General features: G+C 47.0%; 1 protein-coding gene across 3 annotated transcripts; it reads right to left on the reverse strand.

Moving 5' to 3' along the window:
• Positions 1-8456: 8456 nt before the first annotated feature.
• Positions 8457-21401, reverse strand: LOC105238532 (low-density lipoprotein receptor-related protein 8-like). Of its 3 annotated transcripts, none has more exons than XM_034647634.1 (10): positions 21308-21387; positions 16929-17048; positions 16291-16530; positions 15348-15482; positions 13949-14068; positions 12892-13017; positions 11972-12175; positions 11130-11298; positions 10588-10756; positions 8457-8702 (listed from the first exon to the last, which is right to left on the reverse strand). In XM_034647634.1, exons 1-10 carry the CDS (start codon positions 21381-21383, stop codon positions 8484-8486), a joined length of 1578 nt encoding a protein of 525 aa, XP_034503525.1. In that variant the 5' UTR covers positions 21384-21387; the 3' UTR covers positions 8457-8483. The 3 variants fall into 3 exon arrangements, with proteins under 3 accessions (XP_034503525.1, XP_034503524.1, XP_034503526.1); XM_034647633.1 differs by lacking the exon at positions 21308-21387 and adding an exon at positions 18466-20094 and having other exon boundaries at positions 15348-15461; XM_034647635.1 differs by lacking the exon at positions 16929-17048 and having other exon boundaries at positions 21308-21401.
• Positions 21402-23088: the final 1687 nt, after the last annotated feature.

A 23088-nucleotide genomic window follows, 5' to 3' on the forward strand; every position in this document is an offset into this window, starting at 1 on the left:
TCTGCTTTTTCTGCCTCATGAGCCAGAATCTGATTTTTTGGCTCCAGGCCAAAGGCTCATGTGAAGAGAAAAAAGCAGCCATAAGCAGGGTGATCTGAACTACCCGTGCAGCTCCAACAGCAGGAAGGAACTGCGTGTCCTGGTATCCACAGCCCCAGAACGGCTTTGCAAAGGATCCTCGGTGAGATGTTGCTGCTGGAGGAAAAGGGGGTTCCTCGGTGAAATCTGTTGGGGCAAGTGCTTTAGAACAAATTAAATGGATCTCTATACCACCAGATGAAGAGGTTTAAGGTGTTAACATGCAAAAGGACTCCCCAAAGGGGTTATGGGGGGCAAAGTTCTGGGAGTTTTGCCTGGGGTCTTGTGTCATTAAGCAACTTTGAGAAACGTGTCCAATTCTTACTCTTCCAGATAAGGCCAAGTTAGGGAGAAGGCCCGCTGCACTGTGGGCTGGGGCAACTGCCAATACAAAGATACCCAGGATTTTATCCTCAAAAAACACACTGATGAGAGGCAGAGAAAGTGGATTTCAAAGAAGAAACCCACAAAGGAAGACTCGCCTGAAACTTGCTGATTCTCTGCCAGGATGATCATTGTCCTCACATACGGCTCTTTTGATACCGCGAAGGGCTCCGGCGTCCTCCTGTCCCACAGCAGGAGGGCTCCCCTGTGCACGGTCACCAGGTAGGGCTCGTGAGCCGCTATAACGCCGTCACTCCAGGTCTTGTTCAAAGTGTATGTTCTGTTTTTGAGGAGACTCAGACTTTGCAACCCTAAGGAAGAGTCAGGTGCTTACAAGCTGACGGAGAACAAGGAGCCCATGACAGTGGGGGGCGGGGAGGCATGGGTGGCCCTCGATTGAGGTTCAATGAGCCCCACTGAAATTAAGCACAGATTCTTCCTACTGAGTTGGTAGTTAAAGATAGTCCCGGGAAGTGTTTAAAGCTCCAGGAACGCGAGACGGGCCGCGTGGAAGCACCAGGAATGCTTTACCTCTTTCAGGCAGTGTGCTAACACACTGGGTCGCCTGCGCACAGCCGCGAGCCACCGGAGAAGACCGTCGGCATCAGCGGCAAGGCAGGGGTCACATCTGCTACCCCGTGTACCTAAAGGACACCGCTGTTTCACTTGCCAGTTTGGGTCTGTTACTTCTACTCATGGGGACAGAAACACATTCTGAACAAACAGCGACTAAGTATGTTAGCTCTGCAGTTTTCTACCTTTCATGTCAGAAATCTAGACTTACAAAGGAAACCGGGTTTGAGCCGAGGGATGTGTGCCCAGACTGTAACTATGAAAACCAGAATCTGAGCCTAGATCTAGCTAGTTCTAGGAATGACCGTGATCCTCATGCCGAAACGAGACTTACCACCACCACTCCCCAGCTTCTACCAACCGCATTGCTCGGGGTAGCCCTTACCTGACCCTTTGGTCGTCCAGAAGATGCTAGACGAGCCAAGGTCTAAGGCCATGTGGGTGTCCGCCGTCCAGGTGCCCGTCCAGACTTGCCGTCTGTTTTTGCCAGCGAGGGTCATACTTTGCAAGTGTTTCCCACTTCCTACCCAGTAGAGCACTCTCTTTGGCCAATCGAGAAGAAGATGCAGTATAAGGCTGCCTGTTCTGTAGAGGGTCCGTGTGTCCGGGTCAGGGATGCTAGTCTTCTAGATGGCACTTCGGTCACACGGCAGCCAGTACAAGTTCCCCGTGGATATGTCCACATTCGCTGAGCAGACTGTGAGGGGGGGGAAGGAACTCCCATTAGAAAGGACATTCAAATACATTCGTGCTTGGTCTTACCGTTTTGGGTCAAGGATGGAAGGGAGACGCTTGGAGGGATGCAAAGGCTGGTCCCTAATAAGCCCACATGCCTCATTTACACGGGGAGTCCCATCATGCCCACTCTGGTTCCCGCACCCATCGGTCATATGAGCTCATGTGATCCTCACAACCAGCTGGTAAGGGAGATACCCACCGCCTTTTAGAAGTTAGAGATCTAAGTGGCAATGCTTGCATTTGAACACAGACCTGCAACTTTGGATTCACCTCCCTCTTCATCGGTTAAGTATGAAAATCAATCAATTACGTGCCAAGTGCCTAGGACTGAAATCGCTATAGGAAAGCAGAGACTGGGTCGAGTGTCACCACAACAGTGGTGTGAAAGGTCACCGGTAGAATGGATAGATAGTGAGGAGACCTATAGCTAGAAGACAGAGATAGCCCAGGGACCGAGTATATAGAAGTCACAAAGTGGTAGCTTTCAAGTGTAACAGACGTGGACACCAAGCCACCAAGCACTCCCTACTCCCATCCGGCCCACTACAGCCGCACAAGTGTCAGCTAGGTAGTACGTACTCTGGGGTGCAGGATAGCATAAAAGCTAAGAGCAGGACGAGGCTGGCAAGTCAGACTGCCATTTTGGAAGCACATTTCAAAATAAGATGTCAGGTAATTACTGTGCTGTAGTTTCCGCAAATGCATGATAGGGACAGGGCTTCTCTCAGGTTTGAGGATTAGAGTTCATACCTACGAAAAGCTTAGGCAAGCATCCGTTATTTCAGAGCGGTGTGCTGGAGCTCGTTTGCACAAGATCGTAATGGCTGGTTGTTAAATTCAGGAATGCTGCAAGCTTGCTGTCCAAAATAGTCGTTAATAAAACTAAATTACATCAACTTAATTGAATTCGAAATGAAAATACTCCAGTCCTCACTTTCCTGCATTTTGCTACCACATACCCCTTCCTAACCCTACGTCAAGTGACATTACATTGGGAGCTTGAAACCTGGCACTGTGGGAATATTTTTAACCAGAGACATTGGCAAACACTCCATATCAGGGCTTGATTTGTTTTTGGTTTTGTTTTCTAGACCAGGGACTGACAAACAATGGCCCTTGGGCCAATTCCAGCCTGCAGTGTGTTTTTGTAAATTCCGGGGAAACACACCACGGTCAACCGTGCACATATGGTCCTCGGCTCCTTGCAGATACAATGGCAGAGTGCCCGACCAGCCTGAAATACTTATTGTCTGGTCTTTTATAGAAAGAGGCTGACAACCCCTGGCCTGGACTTAAGTGGTAGAGGAAAATGTTAATACTGCAAATTAAGCTCACGTGTGTCACACCTATGGCCATGACAATTTAAAGACCACAAAAGTTGGGAAAACACTTTCCTAGTATTTGAAAACAATTATCCAAATCCATAAATAACGCCTTTAGTTCAATAAACTTATTCTAATTGGTCTTCACTGCTGCATGTCTTGCTTGTTTATGGAAACAAGTGTCAAATAACGTTACAGTGGGACTATATTCACTCAGGGATGGCAGCGACTCTTTGCCAAATCAGATCACAATCAAGCATTTATTCATAGTTGGATTTTGTTAAAGTTTGACTGAACTGCAACTATAAACTGCTTTTTTATTCTGAATTCTTGGAGCTGTAGCCAATCTGAAAATCATGTAGCTACAAGAAATTTACAACAAAGAGCACTGTATACTTTGTTATTTGTAAACTGTGTTACAACCTTTGTATCAGTAAGCTTTATTACAAACATATATAATGTATCTATGCACACATCCCCCAACCCCAGAGAGCTGGGTCTTAATAGAATACCCCGTGGTGTGCTGGGATATATTTCAGAACTCAAATGTTAACTAAGGGGGAGGCTGACAAACAGACGAGGCGGGAAGCTGGGGCGTGGGTGGCAGAATGGACAAGCCTGTACACACAGGATTCCTGTGTTCTAGTTCTTCCCACTTCCTGGGTGTTAGGGGGAGAGGTCCTACTATTCCTCACATTTTCACGTGGAGGAACTCACACAGAGTTGTCCCCCACATTCCTTAAGTCGCTCCAGGAAAGAAGGGACTTGAGGTCAGCCAGTTAAGAACAGACCAGCCACACCCAGTGCAGCTTCTCTCTGCTCCTTTGGGCTCTGCCATCTGCACAGGAGATGCTCTCTCTCTGGCATTAGATTTAACTGGTGCTGTGCAGATTCAAGGCTGAATGCCCAGTTGCCAGGGCCACGGAATGTTCTTTGGGAGATTCTACACAGGTTCTTAAAGACATGCACTCTTGCCTAAAACATATTTTTGAAGCCCTCCTATTTTTTTTTATTAGCAATCTCCTCTGTATTTCCCAGCCTACACTTTTCAATGAGGACAAGATTAACTCATTCAAGAGAAAACACCGGGGCACCTGGGTGGCAGAGTCGGTTAAGCATCCAACTCTTGGTTTCAGCTCAGGTCGTGATCTCGGGGTCAAGAGACTGAGCCCCCCATTGGGCTCCACACTCAGTATGAATCTGCTTAAGTATCTCTCTCCCTCTGCCCCTCCCCACCATGTGCTCTCTCTCTCTCAAATCAATAAATAAATCTTTTCTTTTTTTTTTTTTTTTTAGAAAAAGAGAAACCACTGATATTAGCACCCTCTGATGTAAGAAGCTGAAAGCTGCATGCTCACAAGGGCTGTAAGGAGGCCCTGAGATCTGCAAATAGGTCCTGAGAGGTAGTAACCAGCCTGATTGGTCCCTGCTGTGAAGGGCCTGCCTGGCTTTGTCAGCCACTGTACAGGAAAAAACACACCCATGTGGCTCCTTTACTCCTAACACTTCTGACACCAGATGTGGGGGTATAGGGGGAGTTCCCCATACGAAGCAATTCTGCAACACTAGCCGAATGTCTTACAATTCAGTTCTGACCCTGTCCTCCTAGAGTTGGCATCAGATCCCACAGGTTAAGGGCTCCATCCCAAGACTGCCCCCACTTCCGATGCCAGTCACAAGTCCGGGTTGTCACCTGCACGCTGATCCACTGGCTGTAAATCAGTGGATTTACAACCCGCTCGAGTTTGATAATTTGCTGCTCACAAAACTGAGGGAAACACATTTACTGGTTTATTTCATAAGAGATACAAATGAACAGCCAGACAAAGAGATCCACAGGGCAACACCCAAAGGGCCCACGAGTAGGAGCTTCTGTTCCCATGGTGATGGGGTATACCGCCCTGCCAGGGCATGGATGTGCTCACCAACCCAGAAGCTCGCTGAAGCCACTACTTTGGGGATTTCACAGAGGCTTCATCACACAGGCATGACTGATCACTGATTCCATTTCCAGCCCCTCCCCCCTCTCCAGAGGACAGGGAGTGGGGCTGCAAGTTCTAAGCTTCTAGTAATGGCTTGGTCTTTCTGGTAAATACCCTCCCAGGGTCAGTGGTAAGGTTTTTAAATTTTTTCTGGCCTTAAGTCTGGGTAATGTAGAAATGGATCTTAAATTCAATTTTGCATTACACTGCAGACCCCACTAAATTTGCCTCATTCAAACCAAACTCTTCAATCACCTAGAAAATTTCAAAGGACTTAGGGGAACTCTGTGTCCAATGCTATGACTCAGGACGTTGCAAAGGTCTTAGGAACTCTGTGCCAGTAACCAGGGACAGGGACCTACAGATTTTCTATTATTTCAGAGCCACCTACCACAGGGACTCAACATTCCACCCTAGAAGCCAGCTCGAATGAAGTTGCCAGTCCCTTACAAACCCGTGATGTGATCACTGTAACACAGAAACCTATTAGCTAATATTAGCCAGTGGAGCAAAGGTGGCATTTTAACTGGGGGGAAGATATGGGAAGAAATTCAAGGTCATAAGATTCCTCACACAGCCATCAGAATGCTGCCCATTTCACTTTTTCCTGAAAGTTCTCTGGGGCAGGTACTAGAAGTTCTTGGGCATTGTGCTTGCCCACAGGACTCGGCAGAGTCTACCGCTCTGAAGGATGTCTCAGGAACATGCATTTCAATATGGCTCTTCTTGTAGTGAAGCGTACTGGTACTTAGAGTACCCAGGGCGCAGACATTCAGAAATCAAATTACTCACCCTAGAGCTCTAGCCCCAGTTCTCTTTTATAAAGTAGATGTTTACCGTTAGGTGGAGTACAAGGCGCTAGGGATGGGCTGTGCCTTTCAACAGTGTGGAAGGGGAGAGAAAGCATATATTACTACGTTAAGAAGATATCTTGCTAGTTCTCTCAGAAATCTGCATTGCAAATCACTTCTAAATTACTGCAAGAAAAATCTGCAATGCAAAATTGAAATATTTAAGGTCTATTTCTAACTTACAAACTTAAGGCCAGAAAAATAGAATTTCAAAAAACTTACCACTGACCTTAGGATTTCCTGAATCATGGTAGCCTTTTAACAGCCTGCACACCTCTTGTAAGTATAAGGGTAAGTCAGACAGTTCATATTTAAATTAGTTTAAAACCTTTCTTTGGCATTAAGGTTGATTCAGATAAGGAACAAGTACTTTTTTTTGGGGGGGGGGGTTCTAGTTAATATTAGAGCCAGAAAATAAAGGGGAAAATCCAAAAAAGCCATCCAGCTTACCTGTATGCTCTGTCCAAATCTCTTGCTTTTCTCCTGAATAGCCAGTTGAGCAGAACAGCTGTCCCTGGGCATTTGTCCAGTAGACGAGGTTTCTTTTCCAGTCAATATCCAGTAAATAGATGTTTCTAGGATGCTCTTGGACTAGGGTTCTCTCTATAGCAGTTCCCATAAAACCAACTTTCAACAAGTAGAGACGTGTGCCAGAAGAAAACACTAGCTTTAACTCTACCAAGAAAAAGGAGATTTGGCCATTTGTCAGATAAGCTCCATGCTTCCTTAGTGAGCAATCTCTCCAGCTGAGGTACACCTTGAAAGGGGTCTTAGCAAGTTCGCATCTGAGGCACATAAACAACACGAATGCCCTAGCTTCCTTAGAGAAAGGAGTCATTTGGCCAAATGAAGAATTGCTCTGCTCTCCCTGTATATATAATGTTCAAGGTACAATTTTTAAAATTTTTTAAAACATTTTTTTATTTATTTGAAAGAGAGATCATGAGCAGCTGGGGAGGGTAGAGGGAGAAGCAAACTCCTGAGCAGGAAGCCTGATGCAGGACCGATCCTAGAACCCTGGGATCATGACCTGAGCTGAAGGCAGATGCTTAACCAATTGAGCCATCCAGGTGTCCCTCAAGATACAATTTAAACTGAAGTCCTGAGTTTGGCACAACAGCGTATTACATACACCGTGATCACATTCAGTGGCTTCCCCTGAGAACTGTGTTCTTTAAAGGTAGTTAGGGCATGAACATACTTACATCATTTATCCTTCTTAAAACCTGAGTGTTCTTTAGCAAAAAAAGTAATTTGGGGGGTACCTGGGTGGCTTGGTTGGTTAAGTGTCAGACTCTAAATTTCAGCTCAGGTCACAATCTCAGGATTGTGAGATCAAGCCCCGCACTGGGCTCCGCACTCAGCAGGGGTCTGCTTGAGATTCTCTGTCTCTCTCCTTCTGCCCCTCTCCCCGCCCGTGCACTCTCTCTCTTTAAATAAAATCTTTCCCAAAAAAAGTAATTTGGATAAAGATGTTCAATGGAGCTTGTAAGCCTCAATATTTCAAAGACAAAACAAGATGAAGAATTTATGTTAACAATATTGAAGTAAACCCCGCTTACAAACCTAAGTCAGAATACACAACGGTCATAAGACTATGGAGGATTTCTTTCCTATACCAACTTAATTTGGGGTAAAACTGAGTGGTGTAATCTGTTTTTCCTGTTTTATAATCAAACAAACCCAAATATCCATTGATGGATGAATGGAGAAACCAAATATAATACAAATAAAATGGTTATTCAGCCTTAAAAAGAAAGGAAATTCTGACACAGATTACAACACGTATGAACCATAAAGATATTATGCTAAGTAAAATAAGGCAGCAATAAAAGGACAAATACTGTAGGATTCCACTTACATGCGGTTCCTAGAGTGGTCACATTCATACAGAAAGCAGAATGGTGGTCTAGGGGTGGGGCTGGGGGGAGACGAATGGGGAGTTATTGTTTAATGAGTATAAAATGTCAGTTTAGGAAGATGAAAAAGTTCTGGAGAGGGGCGCTTGAGTGACTCAGTCAGACGTCCAAGTCTTGATCTCGGCTCAGGCCGTGATCTCAGGGTCATGAGATCAAGCCCTGTGTCAGACTCTGCGCTCAGCAGGGAGTCTGCTTGGGTGTTCTCCCTCTCTCTCTGCCCCTCCCTCCTGCTCATGCCCTCTTTAAAATAAATATATCTTTAAAAAAAAGAAAAAGTTCTGCAGATGGACGGTAGTGACAGTTGCACAAGAATGTGAATGCACCTCATGCCACTATACACTTGAAAGTCGTTAAAATAGTTATATATTTTTTTAAAGATTTTATTTATTCGACAGAGATAGAGACAGCCAGCGAGAGAGGGAACACAAGCAGGGGGAGTGGGAGAGGAAGAGGCAGGCTCACAGCAGAGGAGCCTGATGTGGGACTCGATCCCATAACGCCGGGATCACACCCTGAGCCGAAGGCAGATGCTTAACCGCTGTGCCACCCAGGCACCCCAAAATAGTTATATTTTTAACGCAATGAAAAAAACCTAATCAAGATCTTTGGATAACAAAACTTATCAAAGTAAAGTTGTCAGTGTAAAAGTGATCCCAAAACGGAAGCTATGTTATTTCCAGGCCTACCATGCAATGCCTCTCCTTGAGCCAAGCCCATTTCACCCAGCATACTTACCACCACATGTACCAGAAGGTAAAAGGAACATTCCCTACGGACAAACACACTTATAGGATGGACAGGGGACAGGAGACAGAGGTGGCTGCCATGAGCCTGGGGCACATGCTGGGTACCTGCCTATTTTCAAATAGAAGTAGGTTAGATACGATTTCAGAATTCTCCATACTAGTTCAAAACTTAATACTCAAGGGGAGTTAAATTAGTTTAGCCTTAAGAGGAATCCTAGTACACTTGTTACCTTCTAGGGTAGGCATGCTGACCTTTAAACTCCCGTAATCCCTTTTGGATAGTAGCAATTACTTAACCATATTAACCTCAGGCCAATAAGTCTTCAACCAACAACCAAGTCTTCTGCCCTAAAGTTAAGACAAAAGGACTGCCTGGCTTCCAGACAGAAAGACTCCTTTAGAAGTAAATAGTGGTCTCGGCTCTCTACTTCAGTGAGTCCCTCAGACCCACTTAAGAAGCATTATCTGAGTTGAATCTGACATATAATTTCTGATTAACAAAAGCTTTTAACTCCTAGTCAATGAATATTTGACTTCCTCTAATAAACAGGATGCTGGGCTTTCTTCAGCTTTCTGTCAAGAACAGAAAACTTTTAGTCAACAATAAACACTTAACGTGTCAATGACATACCCTTGGGCTGTTGGGATTTGTGGAGCACCGAGAAAGCAGATATGGAAGCATTGAGCAATATCACTCTCTCCTTTGGGGTGTGGGGTGAAGTGTGAAACAGCCGTATTTTATTTGCCCAGAAGAAAGAGTTCTCGAATACAGCTAGTCCTATTGGGTTGTCATCTTCCAAGAAGATCTCAGGAAAGGTGTGCCTCCCACTGCCGTCCACATTTACCGTCTCTATGGACTGAAGGGTATGAGAGCCGGGCAGCATTAGCAAGAGATGCCAACGTCAGTGCACCTCTTGGTGGACGCCGATTTACCATCTTCACGTGCTATCAACTTGATAAAGACGACAGCATCTTAGAATTCATGGAGGCTAACGCCAAAGCCAGTGGCCGGACTGCTTCTTGCACAAACTGGGGTCACAGGTACACTGTACAAATAGCTACTATATTTCACTGTATCCAGACATTGTACCAAGTCCTTTACCTATGTTCTCCAACTGCCTTCCAAGGTAAACATTCTCTCTTTTCAGAGAGGGCAATGGGAGCTCAAACAGGTGCCATAAATGGCCAAAGTCACAACTGAAGTAACAGACTTAAAAATATGATTCCCAGGGTCCCTGGGGGGCTGTTGGTAGAGCATGCAACTCCCAATCTCGGGGTTATGAATTCCAACCCCACCCTGGGTGTAGAGATCACTTTTAAAAAAATGGGGGCACCTATGTGGCTCAGTCGGTGAAGCATCTGCCTTCAGCTCAGGTCATGATCCCAGGAACCCAGGATCGAGTACAGCTCCCTACTCATCGGGGAGTCTGTCTCTCCCTCTCCCTCTGCCCCTCCCCCGCAAGCTCGCGGGCACTCTAATAAATAAGATCTTAAAAACAAAAACAAAACAAAAAACTAAAGTCTTAGAAAAAAACTGTGACTCCCAAGCCTATGCTTTTAGCCACCATGTCATATTGGTCTGTCAGTTTGATGCTTCCAAAAATAAGATAAAATCAACAGTAATATTAAGACCTAGAAATAGGAATGCAAGTAAGTACTAAGAGGTACTTAACGACATGCTTTCAAGGAGGTGATCTGCCATCTTCAAAGGTTTTATACCCTGGGTACAACATAGAATATGACCTATGCTACCAGGAAATTCCAGTGCTAAGTCTGACTGCAGTGTTTGAGAAAGTCACACTGCGTCTCCCAACCGAAGTCGATCCGGTCGGGCTCTACTAAAGATACTATGCCATCATAGCTTGCTTTTCTCAGTCTTCATGGCCAGAAGGCACCTTGCAGTGCCCGTGCGAGGCTTCGGAGAACTTTGCGGTTACCCACGGTCCTACCAAGCCCCGACTAAAACGTTTTCCTTCCTGACCTCTCTCCAGTACCTCTTTATATTCACTGATCCAGTACAGCCGGCCGGTCACATAGTCAAGCGTCAGCCCCACAGGCTCCTCCATGTGGACAGCTGCAAGCACCTTCCGATCTGAGCCGTCCATCCCTGCAGCTTCGATAGTTCTCGCGCCTTTCTTGCCACGATTTACCCAATACAAGGACCTGAGGAACGCAGAAGCGCAAAGTGTTAACAGTCCCCCCACCCCCCGCACTGCACATGCGCTGTCCTGAACAAGCCCCGTTCCCCGCCCCCTCCCCGCCCCCATCCACCGCGCTGCACATGCGCTGTCCTAAACAGCCAGGCTCCCTTAGCGCTCTTGTTCAGGCCGTTGTGCGGCTAAGAATGCAGAGATTTCTGCCCTCAGACTCAGTGGGCTGAAAAGTTGCTCTCCCTAGGATTCGATTTAGACTTAAAATGAAGACATTTCTGGAGCAAATGAGACCTACACTGAAAACGTTGAAGGGCTCTCTTATCAATTTAAACATCAAAGATAACCAATGATTTAGGATACATTCTCAAAGAAACACAACTTACTTCTTTGTGGGAAACACGATAAGCTGTTCTGGCACCAGATCCTTTTCCACGATTTTGACGTAGCCTCTGCCATCACTCAGACCAGCACAGATGACCCTCGCAAAGCTGCTAGCCCAGTACAGCTGCCCCGTGAGCCAGTCCAAAGAGATACTGTCTACAGTTTTAAGTTCTGGGGATAACGAGACAGTATTATGCTCCTGTATTATTCTACCTTCTTCTTACCTTGAAAAAAAGATTCAGACTAAACTTTTCTACATCTTCTGGTTTCGAGCTGTATGGGGTGGCAAATGGGACACAGGGAAGGAAGACCAGAGACATGCTATGTGCAATCTACAGTGGGCAGTAGGGAAAGAGAAGGACCTTAGCAGAAGCAGAACCAAGAAATCCAGAGAATGCAACAACCTCAGTTTGGGGCAATAGCTATTACAGAAGTCTCAGGGGAATTGCTAGGAATTGTTCATCCCAAGTACCATTCTACTTGAAGCCCCCCTCCCTTCCCCAATGAGACAAGGGCTATCCCGGTCGTCTTACTGAGTATGGTTCAAAGGAGTTAACAACTTGCTCAAAGTCACATACCTAGGGATGAAGCTGAAACTAACCTTGGCCTGAGCCCACATCCCCAGACTTTCTGTACTTCTTTACAGCGATCCATTCTCTGGTTATGCTCTACCAAAGCTCCTGTTGAGCCAAATTACGTGGTCTTATCTCAAATCGGGTTTGTATGTATACACTCTCACGATTCACAAGTGAGTCAGAGACGACGTCCAGATGAATCCATAGGCTGCTTATACTCTGCTGACGTAGCTTTAAGAAACTAGGGCTCTTAACATCAGGAAATATACCTGGATAGAGAGGAACTGAGTTTGGCTTCCCAAGGACGAACACATGTAAGACTTCATCCACCCAAAAGTACATGCTTCTCTCAAGGTCATAGGCAACAGAAGTAGACCTCGATTTTATAGGTATCAGAGGCTCATAGATGCCTGTTCTTCGATCCAGGACCCCAAGTTCTCTGTCTGCCGCTATAAGAATTTTTACAGCATCATCTGCAATAGAAGGTGGAAAAGGAATAGTGACACATTCCTTTGACACTTCTTTCGCGCTGTTCTCTTTCACCAAAGATCCTGTCTCATCTGCCGTGCTGAAATCCACTTATCCCTCAAGTCTGGACTCAGGTGTGTCTAGAGGAGATCTTGCTCACCACCCTAAGTCACAATTCCTCCTCTGAACTCCAACACATTCCAACTCATCTTTGGAACTTTGGACCTATTTGATTTCAGATGCAGCCCTTCCCCCAATCCTAGACAGAAGTACTCTCCCTGCCTCGTACATAGCAGCCGAATGGAATTCACTGTGTCATGATTAAAGCAGCACAGGCCAAGTAAACATTGTATCGGCGGGGTCTCTGGAGCACTTATGTGTATAGCCTACAGAATAGCTAAGTCATTTTAAAGATACTTAATAGGGGCACCTGGCTGGCTCAGTCAGCAGAGTATGCAACTCTTGATCTTGGGGTCATAAGATGTAGCCCCATGTTGGGTGTACAGATTACTTGAAGAAATAAAATGAAAGAAAAATAAAGACACGCAATAGCAACTGACGCTTGATTTAGCCACGGAATGCTGCAATAGCAGCTTCTTTATGGAAAGAATAAAGTCACCTCTGGATACTAGACCCTAAAGTGAATCGACAGCCCTTCTATCTATAATTACCACTAAGGACAGAGCAAGGGCTAGGCTTTGCGTAGGGTCTCGAAACTCACCTGTAACTCGACAACTGGTACCATTGTAGAGCTGGTGACCTTGAATACACGCACAGGAGTAGGAGCCTGGGACATTACGGCATAGCTGGCCACAGGGACCGTAGGCCTTGGAGCACTCATCTATATCTGATGATAGAGAGTCAAAGTCAGAGGTGACCATGGAGTAATCTCTTGAGCATTTTGGGCCCACTGGGCCCCCTTTCAGATGCTCACTGGACATGTATTATGTGGAAATCCCTGTGCTGGGTGCTGGGACAGACAGCCCCTGGCTCTATGGAGCTGCCATACGAGTAAGAGTAATTCAGCCGGAATGTCAGTGTAGAGCCCCTGGGTGTGTGGCTGGTACAGAATCCAGATGGAGGCTACCCTAGCAACACTCTTGGGGGCGTTGCTGATTCAGAATGAATGGTAGGACGTGGAGAAACGGAAACACTTGTGTGCTGCTGGGGGGAATGGCAAGTGGGGTGGCCCCCACGGAAAACAGTTTGAAGGTTTCTCAAGTTAAACGTAGAAGTTACTGCAGGATACCATAATCCCACTTCTGGTGTATACCCTGGAATATCGAAAGCTGGGATTCAGACATGTGTATGCCAGTGTTCATGACATTGTCCACGACAGCCAAAAGGTGGAAACCTCCCAAATGCCCGTCAACAGACGGATAAACAAAATGGGGCACATACATACAATGAGGCATTTGGCCTTAGGAAGGGAAGGAGAGTCTGTCACCTGCTATGACATGGATGAACCTTAATGACAGGCCAAGTGGAATGAGCCAGACACAAAAGGACAGATGCCACATGACTACACTTACATGCAGGACTAGAAAAGGCAAATTCAGAGACTGAAAGTTGATGGAGTTTCCCAGGGACTGGGGACAGAGTTTCTGTCGGGAAGGATGACAAAGTTCTGGAGACGGATGGGGCTGATGTTTACACATGTTGTGAATGTGGTGGAGGCCACTGAATTATACCCTTAAAATGATTAAGATGGTAAGTTGCATGGCATGTATATCCCACTGCCGTAAAAACTTCGGAGGATGAGCCAGATGAACTCTGACCTGCACAGCTCTGCCCGTCCGGCTGTAACTGCCACCCAGCTCCACACGAACACTGGACTCCCCAGGTGGTGTCACTGCACTGCCCCTCACAGCCCCCATTGGCCAGGGAGCAGTTTTTCCCTGGTAGAGACAGGGCAGCGGTCAGGAGAGTTGAACACGGTACAGAGCAAACGTTTTCTAAATTGTGGTGTTAACAATCCCCTACATGGTGTGAGGGCTACAGAGGACCTCTAAAGAATAACCTTTGACCCTGCCCTCTGACCTAGGAATGTGGAGGCTTTGGGGAAAGACCATAGAACAGGGAAAGTGAGGAATCATGGAGAAGGAAAAAGGACTTTTCTAGGCAGACAGTCTGAACAATTTCAAATGCTGGTGTATTGCTCACCCACGAAAGGGCCAGCAACCTCTTCCCCATTTTCTCTAGAAAATATGAGTGGCCAGGACCCTCACCTCAGGAGGAGATAGAGTAACTCCTTAACCTCAGTGAATTATCTCTACAGCACTGGAAACCTGTGCTTTGTCCCACTGTTCATGCTCTCGGTGTCTTATGTGTTCCTTTAGTAGAAAGCAGCTTTCACAGCCCTCAGCAGCACTACAGGGTCTCATCATATGCATCTAAGCCCAGATTTAAGGAGGAAATGAGACAGATGACAACGTGTCCTGGGGACAGGTGCCCTCTCCCCCTCCCACCCAACTTGAACCAACAGTGATTTTTATAGTGAGAATCACAAGGTTTTAAGGCTTGAGATGCAGGGGCACCTGGGTGGCTTCGTTGTTAAGCGTCTGCCTTCGGCTCAGGTCATGATCCCAGGGTCCTGGGATCGAGCCCCGCATCGGGCTCCCTGCTCAGCGGGGAGTCTGCTTCTTCCTCTCCCACTCCCCCTGCTTGTGTTCCCTCTCTCACTGCCTCTGTCTCTGTCGAATAAATTAATAAAATCTTTTAAAAAAATAAAAATAAATAAAGCTTGAGATGCTTGCTCAGGAACCTCCCTCCTCACCAGGAAATAGTCTTCCTCAGTCCTTCCTCAGTTAAATCCTTAGAGAATTCATCATATGGTCTTGAACACGTGATCTGCTTCTCAGTGGCAAAGTCTATATTCTTTATTCCAGAATTTTCGGAGCAATGTGGTTTGAGGTGTTTAGTCTATTTCCCTAGAGCCATAACGTGAGGAGAACTCGAAAACTTTTACAGCTCAGGTAAGCTTTGCGCATCCACAGGAGACCAGAGCCAAGGCCTGGAACTTGTAAAATGTGGGGGACCCATCACAAAGGATGACTGCTGACATAGGAGTTTGGTCCAAGCACTGTCTTGAGAGCGTGGACCCCCATAACTAAGGCATCGGCTGATGTAATCGGATTCTCCCCACCCCCACGTGACACCCGACAATTGGGTCCTCACCACATGTAACGGGTTCATCAGCACCATCTGTGCAGTCTGCTTCCCCATCACACATCAGGGATTCCAGGATGCATTTCCCTTCATCACATCGAACCATGCCTTCTGGACAGGAAGCTGTGTAGGAAGGAAAGCCGCCTTTTCCAACAGCATGTGGGGGAAGGGGGAGTCAAAACAGACAATTATTAATTACAGTAAGGTGGCAGTATTTCTAGAACCCAAGGCAAGTATAGGTAGGAAAGAAAGTCTTATCATTTTAAGCAGAATTGTCAGGGAATTGGGACTTAAGACTTGATAATGACGAAGTCAAGGAAGCCACTTGGGCACTACGTTGAAATAATATTGAATTCGAATTGAATTAGTATTAAGTAGTTCTAATTGAAATGGTGTTAAAGTCTGTCAACATGAGCCCTAAAGGAAGACCCTCTTAAGAAACCAGTTTATACGTGATAAAAATGTTAGAATCTGAATATATTCAATATTGCAGATTTACTTCTAGAAAGATCAAGTGGGATTGTGGTTTACTAAGAAGTTGGAGGTTCCACTGCATTGTGTACGTGGGGTAAAGAAAAGGAATGTGGTACTCATCAAGTTCTTTGCAGGGGTTGGGGGGTTGGGGGGTCCTTTTTTAATAAATTTCCCCCTGTCATAGTGACTACACAAGGACATGAGGCGTCTGTTAGGAGACCTCCTTCAGATATGGGCGCTCCTGTGTTCTGTGCCGTGGACATATTGCCTAGAGTGTCCAGCACTGCTCAATGTTTCCATGGATAACTACATCTTGATTATTGCTAGGAAACATCCTGTTTTTAGATATAGGATAGAAGTCTCAGTCATAGGAATTGAAACGCAACTTACGGAAAGCATCTCACATGGTACAACCTTCCTCTTTAAAGGACAAGGGGGGGGGGGGTTGGGGGAGGGAAAGAGGGGGAGGGGCACTCACCACAGGCATCCTCGTCCGAGGAGTCCCCACAGTCATTGACCCCATTGCACCTCCAGCTATCCGAGACACACACCTTGTTCCTGCACTGCCACTGGCCCACCAGGCAGCGGTTCGGGGAGCAGTGTGCTTCATCGAGCCCATCTTCACAGTCCCTATGGACATCACAGAGTTCCCAAGCCTCGTGACACTGAGAATGTCCCGGACACTGGATTTTCTGGCCAGGGCATGCTGTGGAGTTCTCTGTAAAAGGCAGGCGTCGGCTTAGTGAGGTGGAACGGCTGACCTGCAGGCTTGTGTATTTGAGTATTCATGGTTTGCTCATGGATTTGGTCTCCAGAAGACCAAGAACTGAACGGGATGCTAGCCACTGGACATGTGGCCCCAACTCTGTACACGGAAGTTTCACCCCAAAGGAGTTTAAAAAGCCAACAGAGGCAAGAATCTTTTAGGTAATTTTGCAACATGCAGAAGTGGATAAAAGGTCACCTGTCATCCCGGCAACAAGTGAACATGTGGATTTTGCCACTGTCCAACAGAAGGCTATCTAGTGACTTGCTGGTGTCGCTTAATACCGTGGAGGTCATCAATGAGGCTAACACAGAGAGAACATGTCCGAAGAGAAAATAAATTGTACCTACCACAGTTCACCTCATCGGAGCCATCCAGGCAGTCCCCGGCACCATCACAAAGCCAGCTAATAGGAATACACTTTCCGTCGTCACACTGCCAGGCCTGTGGATGTCCACGACACACTTCCTCTGTGGACCGGTAGCAGTGTTCGAGAGGCAGAGAGGAAGAGGTGTCTGTCAGGGCACTGACAGCTTTTCAACTGGGGTTTCATATGAAGTATGAAAGTATGAAGTAGCAAAAAGAACAATTAAGTCCTGATCTGCCACAGAGGCCATCCTAAATTTGCCTGTCCTTTCCATGTCACCCTTAACAACACACCATATCCCTGGCTTAGGGACAATCACCTGGCAGCCCAATAATGCTTACGCTCCCCATCATGCTTCTAGAACACTGTCGTCCAATAAAAACTTCTGCAATGATGGAAGTGTTTTGTACCCACGCTGTCCAAAGTGGCCATCACTAGCCACGCGTGGCTACTGAGCATCTGAAGTGTGGTTAGTAGGATAAAAGAACTATATTTATCATTTAAATACATGTAAGTCTTCACATGTGGTATTGGCCAGTATAGCTTTATAGCTTCACTTCTTGGAACCCTTTTGGTGTTTGAGACCATATTAAGATCGAAGACAACCTGGAAACTGTCAGTCTGGGGTCTAATGGGACCTTCAAATATTGCCACCTAAGTGTGCCTCCTGGCAGAAGCAAGTAAACCTTGACACTTGGGGGGAAATGTACCGGGGAGCAGAGCACAAGGCATTTCTGCAAGTACAAAATTTAATTCGAACCTGTAATAGTACAGGTTTTAATATCAAAGGTTTCACATTAAATTAGTTACAGTAAGTGGCCAGCCCAGGAATGTGCATGTGGGGTAGAGAAAAGGAATGGATCACTTCCCAAGTTCTTTGGTGGGGGTGGGGGGTTCCCTCTTTTAATCAGGAATTTTCTCCTTCCATATTCACTGCTCGAGGATGTGAGGTACCTGTTAAGAGGCTTTCCTCATCTACAGGGGCTCAGGTGTCCCTTCTGGGGCTGGGAGCACTCTTAGCACAGAGGTGTTTGAGCTGAATTTCAGGAAGACATTTACCAAACGGCTAACTTGGCTTCTATTGGTTTTGTAGTTTTCTTTGTCCTCAATTTAAAAAATCATCTTCTCATTGTCCAAAAGCTCTAAGCAAAGCTGAACTAGTTGATTGTATATATTTACAAGTAAGTGTGTGCCCTGGGGCCGGTGAGGGTTTCCCATGAGGCAATCTGTGGCATTCCAGTTTCAGTACCTGCCACATGTTGAAGCTAGAATTGAAGGTAAGAGCCAGACTTGTGCTGGATTTTCTATCCCAACTAGCCCTCCACACTTGTCTTGATAACAATGCTACCAACGTGTACATCCCTAGATTTACCTGCTGAAAGCCTGCAACAACCCAGAACACCGCATATTTCCGAATACCCCCTAAGAGGGAAAACCCTAAGACCCGACACCGTCCAGCCAGGCACGCAGCACTAAGGACCATTAATGGATGAGAACACGATACAACGAGGAGTGCCCACCACACTGCTCATCGGGCCCATCAGGGCGCTCTTGCTGTCCATCGCAGAGCCAGGCCACAGGAATGCACCTTTCCCCACATGCAGCTTGCCGCGTCATGTTACACCTTACTTCATCTGCACTGGATGAATGAAAAGCAAATCCATGCGAGTTCCTGGCTTCCTCGGGTACAAGAGAGCACCTTTTCAGGAGAAGCTGCAGTGAAAAGGTCATTCAGAGGAAGGTCCTTCAACTAACACCCAGGAGAACACTAGGGGGATTCAGTACCATAAAAATCCATAGGACTTCTGCAGTCATGATCCATGGAAACTGTTCTTTCTGGTGGTGTGCAGTTGGGAAACTGCCATTCGCCTCTGTTTTCCCATTCGAATGGGGCTGACTTGCACTGTGCTCAAAGAGACCCAGCAACTTCTTCAGCTCTGGTTTGATCTTAAAGACTCTGTACGAAGAGTTGGGTGTTTAGAAGTCTAAGCTCAAAGTCTAGACTCCAGTTTACTTTTAAGCACATGCAGACACATCTAAAAATTAGATTAGGATTTGGGGTCCTACATACTTTCTTCATAAAAATGCCTCTAATAGGTTGGTTATAAATATTTAAGTTTTCAGTTATTCGTGTGAGACTGATTTACACTGTTTTATTCAAGTCACGAACTTGTGTTTATCAACCTTGAATGATTAATGCTCAAAAATAAGCCTGTTATGGAATGTGTTCCTCAGAAGAAAGCACCAGGAAGGGCTAACTATACTGAATTTACTACACTGTCCTAACTTTCAAAGAGAATAAGCCAATCTTTAGTTCCTGGAAAAGATAAACCACATAGCCTATACTAGAAGTCTCTGTCAGATGCAGTGAAGACTGCCCCCCCTCCATGGTCTTACTCCCAGGAACAATTTGTACATGGAATGGAAAGTGGTACGCAAAGTTGTGTAATGGAAGTTGACAATGGAAGGGCATTGTGTAGACCACACCTTCTGTGGTAAGGGATCATTTCTCAGTCTTACTTGAATCCCTCTAAGATAGTACTTTTAGCTTAGCTACTCAAGGTTTTTTGTTTGTTTGTTTGTTTGTTTTAAGGCTGGCTTATAAAGAAACATTTTAAATAAAATATTCATAAAGTATTGGTTACTAATTGGTAGCTAACAACTCTGCCATCTACTCACATACCATCCAGGCAATCTCACTTAGCTTGACCAAAACCACTGAGAGCAGGTGATGTTACCAGCCACTAATATGGGAGCACAGACTTAGCTGTCTGGCTACATAGGCTGACCTTTTAGTGAGACCGCTTACTAACAATATGACCTTGGGAGAGTTACATTCTCTCTCTGGATCACAGTTTTCTGTCTACAAAATGAGAATAGTAAATAAGTGACAAGAAGAGAAAGATTCATAGATTAAATGGCCACAAAGCCCCTTGGTGCCCTATACCCACCATATAAATCTTCATAAAGCTTTAACTCTTTTGCTACCACTTCCAGCAGGTCCTTCCAGAAGGATCCCAATTAGGGGTCCACTCAGCCCTCAAAGACTCACCCTTCCAGGTGAGTCACACCTTGAACAATATTTTGCCCTGGTGCTTCTCAGTCTGGAGACCAAGTGTGAATATAGATTCTACGCACCGGCAGATGGGCCTCAAAACATTACTTTTCACTTATGTAGATGCTTGCTGTGAATAAGTAAGAGATGTGTTAATACATTTACTTGTATGTTAAGTATAGGGTAGCTTTCTCATAGTCTGTTAATATGCCAAGTAGGGTGATCACATGCTATTCTAGAACGGACATCCTAAAGAGGGCTACATGCCAGAAGGCTTTGGGAACCACCGCTTAGTAAAAAAAAGGCAAGTAACTGTAAGGGTTCTTCAGGAGTGATGCAAAAAGACCACACAGAACAAGGGCTTCTCATCACTGCATCGATGCCCCACCAGGTGAGGCACAAACCCTGTGGGTTAGAATCGCTCCTGGAAGACAAACAACCCAGTTAAAATTGGCACCTCCACCGAACTAGTTAACACCCCCTTGACCAAGAGTCTGTGTAAGTTAAAATGATTTAAAACCAGCCCTCAATCTATGAGGGCCATTGAGAGCACCTGTCCGGAGAGCTCCTCAGGCCAGACGGTTTGACAAACGCTAGGCCCCTCCTACACGTGGCTAAGCCACCAACCGGCCACCACCCCTTGGCAACTGTGGGTGTCTCGGTCACCCTGGGACATAGACTCAGCTCTCCTCTGCCCTGGGGATCTGCCTAAACCTGAGTGGAATCAACAAGTGCCACAGAAAGTTGCGTCCTAACTGCACCTCAGACCCCAAGCCCCCTTTCCCCGCGCTGCTTCTGGAGCAAGGTTATGTCTTCCCAAGGCCCGGGGCCTCCACCCAGGCCAAATCTGCTGCCTGGTGAACGCTGAGCGGCGGGTCCCCTCGGAGACCGCCGGGGCTAGACAGCGAATCCCACTGGGCCACAACGCCGGGGGAAGGAAGAGGGTGCGCCCTGCGCTCAGGTGTGCAGACAGCTCTCTCCCACACGCTTGGGGAGGGATGAAGGAAAGTCACCGCGTGTGTCCGCTGAGCCCACCTACCCTTCCACCCACTGGGCAGGGTGGGAAGGCGTTCGGGCAGAGAAGCAAGGGGCCTCGCGACTCCCCGGGCAGCCCCCCAGAAGGCCCGAAGTCACCCTCCTCTATGGAAGGTCACTGCAGAACAGAGGGTGGGGGGCGTCGCGCACAACAGCGAGGGTGCCCCAAGCTCTCCTCCCGCCCCTTGCAGCGCCGCCCAGCCCGCCACCCCCGCACCCTGCGAGGCGGGCTGCAGTCCCTTCCACGGCGCCCCGCCCACGGCCCCACTCACCGGTCCCGGAGCCCGCGAGGCCGCCCAGAGCGGCCAGCACCGGCGGCAGGAGCAGGAAGAGCTCCCGGTGCCTCATGGCGGGGAACCTACCGGGCGCCTCGGGGAGGGCGTCGCACTCGCGGGAGGAGACCGCGGGCGGTAGGAGCGCGGGCGGTGCCGGGGGCGGGCTTTCCTCCGCTCGCGCCGCCCATTGGGGGCTGGCTGGGGCCGCGGGCGGGGCGTGGGAGCATCGGCACCGCCCACTCCCGGGGCCGCGCTGCGGGGGACCCAGCCAGGCTGCCCGGAGCACCGCGCCCGCCTCTCCGCAGGTCACCCCTCCTGCCGTGGGATAGCAGACACTCGCCTAACTCGGGGCCTGGCCACTGCCACGCGGAGGGGAAAAGTAGGAGCGCTCAGCCATGCTTAACCAAAGGATTCCCAAACTTTTACGAGCACAAGAATCACCTGGAACTCTCCTTTCTAGGCAGACTCTGATCCTGCGGGTCTGGAGCGGGGCCTGAGAGTCTCTAACAAAATCGTCATCAGGTGAGGTCTTTGTTGCTGGTCCTCAGACCCCCCACTGAAACGCCAGGGCTTAATAGCTTCCAGACTAGGGCAGCACCGTGACCCCAGGTCTCCTGCTCTGCCTCCTGTCTTCCCAGCGCACCTTGGCAGAAGCTAGGCCTTCCCCACCTGGGTCTGTGCCGATGACTGAGGTGTCTGTTCTCTTTGGCTGGCGGTCAGTAGACTGTAAATACAAAGAGTAACAGTAGAAAACCCTGAAAGACACCGTTCCTCTTTTAGTCTGTGTCCCTGCGGGAGTGGAATGCTCTCATAAACAATGGGACCCCGACAGGGATCGGATTTGGTGGGTCGAGAAGCCAGAATCAAACATAATCCCTGGAGGGTCGCAGATTTACAGGACTGGAAGGATTTGAAGGTCATTTTATCCAAATGCTGCCATTCTGGGAAGAAGATGATGGATAAAAATGAGAGTTGGTGACACATTACCAAAGACATAGACTACCGTCCCATCCCCTTATTTAGCTAATCTGTGGCATTCCTTCTTTCCAGTACACCGGGAGAAATGAATGTCAGATTCTTGGAGAGAACATGACCAAGTTAGAATTTTAGAATGTAAAACTGGCAAGGAACATTTATAGTGTTTGGGAGTGCAAGGCAGCAATAAAACACCAGGAAAAAAAAAAAGTAACAGAAAACTGAATTGCAAATTGCCTGCTTAGATTTTATTTGCAACACAGTACTCCAACAGCTTTCTTTAAAATCATACCTCCTCTTCGTGTTCACTGCTGGTCCCATCAAACCACACTTTGAAGATACCAGAATGCCATATGCTCTGAAGTTTTCTTTAAATTTGTTGTATGCTCTGATTGCATAAACCACGTAAAAGGACCCCTCCACTTTTCACAAAAATCTCCTAGTGTATCATACTGATTTCTGCTGAAGTGTTGTTTTAGAACCAGATTATCTCAGATGCTTCATGGTCTTGAGGGACACAATGGAGCAACTCAGAGTTTTAAGAATATAGACTAGTTTTCCTCCCAGGAAGGAATTGAAGCTAGAGGTGAGTACCTGGACTCAAAGTGTGAGGACCCGGGGTCAGTCTCAGCTAAATGAAGTGATATGTGGATACCAATGGCAGCTATATTGTTATGAACAGCCAGTGTTGGCTCTTAATAACCCACACCAGCTGAAAAAAGCCACATCTGTGAGTGACATAAGAATTTCAGTAACATTTATATTTGTCTTTAAATCCTTATATCCTAACTTGTTCTTAATGA

This window comes from Ailuropoda melanoleuca, chromosome 18 (genome assembly GCF_002007445.2).
Source record: "Ailuropoda melanoleuca isolate Jingjing chromosome 18, ASM200744v2, whole genome shotgun sequence".
Lineage (NCBI taxonomy): Eukaryota > Metazoa > Chordata > Mammalia > Carnivora > Ursidae > Ailuropoda > Ailuropoda melanoleuca.

Coding starts and splice junctions, on each gene's coding strand:
- LOC105238532 (XM_034647633.1), bottom strand. CDS start 18,676: ATGACCTTTTCACTGCAGCTTCTCCTGAAAAGGTGCTCTCTTGTACCC. Junction 17,049..18,465: donor TGGGCCCGATGAGCAGTGTG/GTGGGCACTCCT, acceptor ACCGGTCCACAG/AGGAAGTGTGTCGTGGACAT. Junction 8,703..10,587: donor GGATCAGTGAATATAAAGAG/GTACTGGAGAGA, acceptor ATTTGAAAATAG/GCAGGTACCCAGCATGTGCC.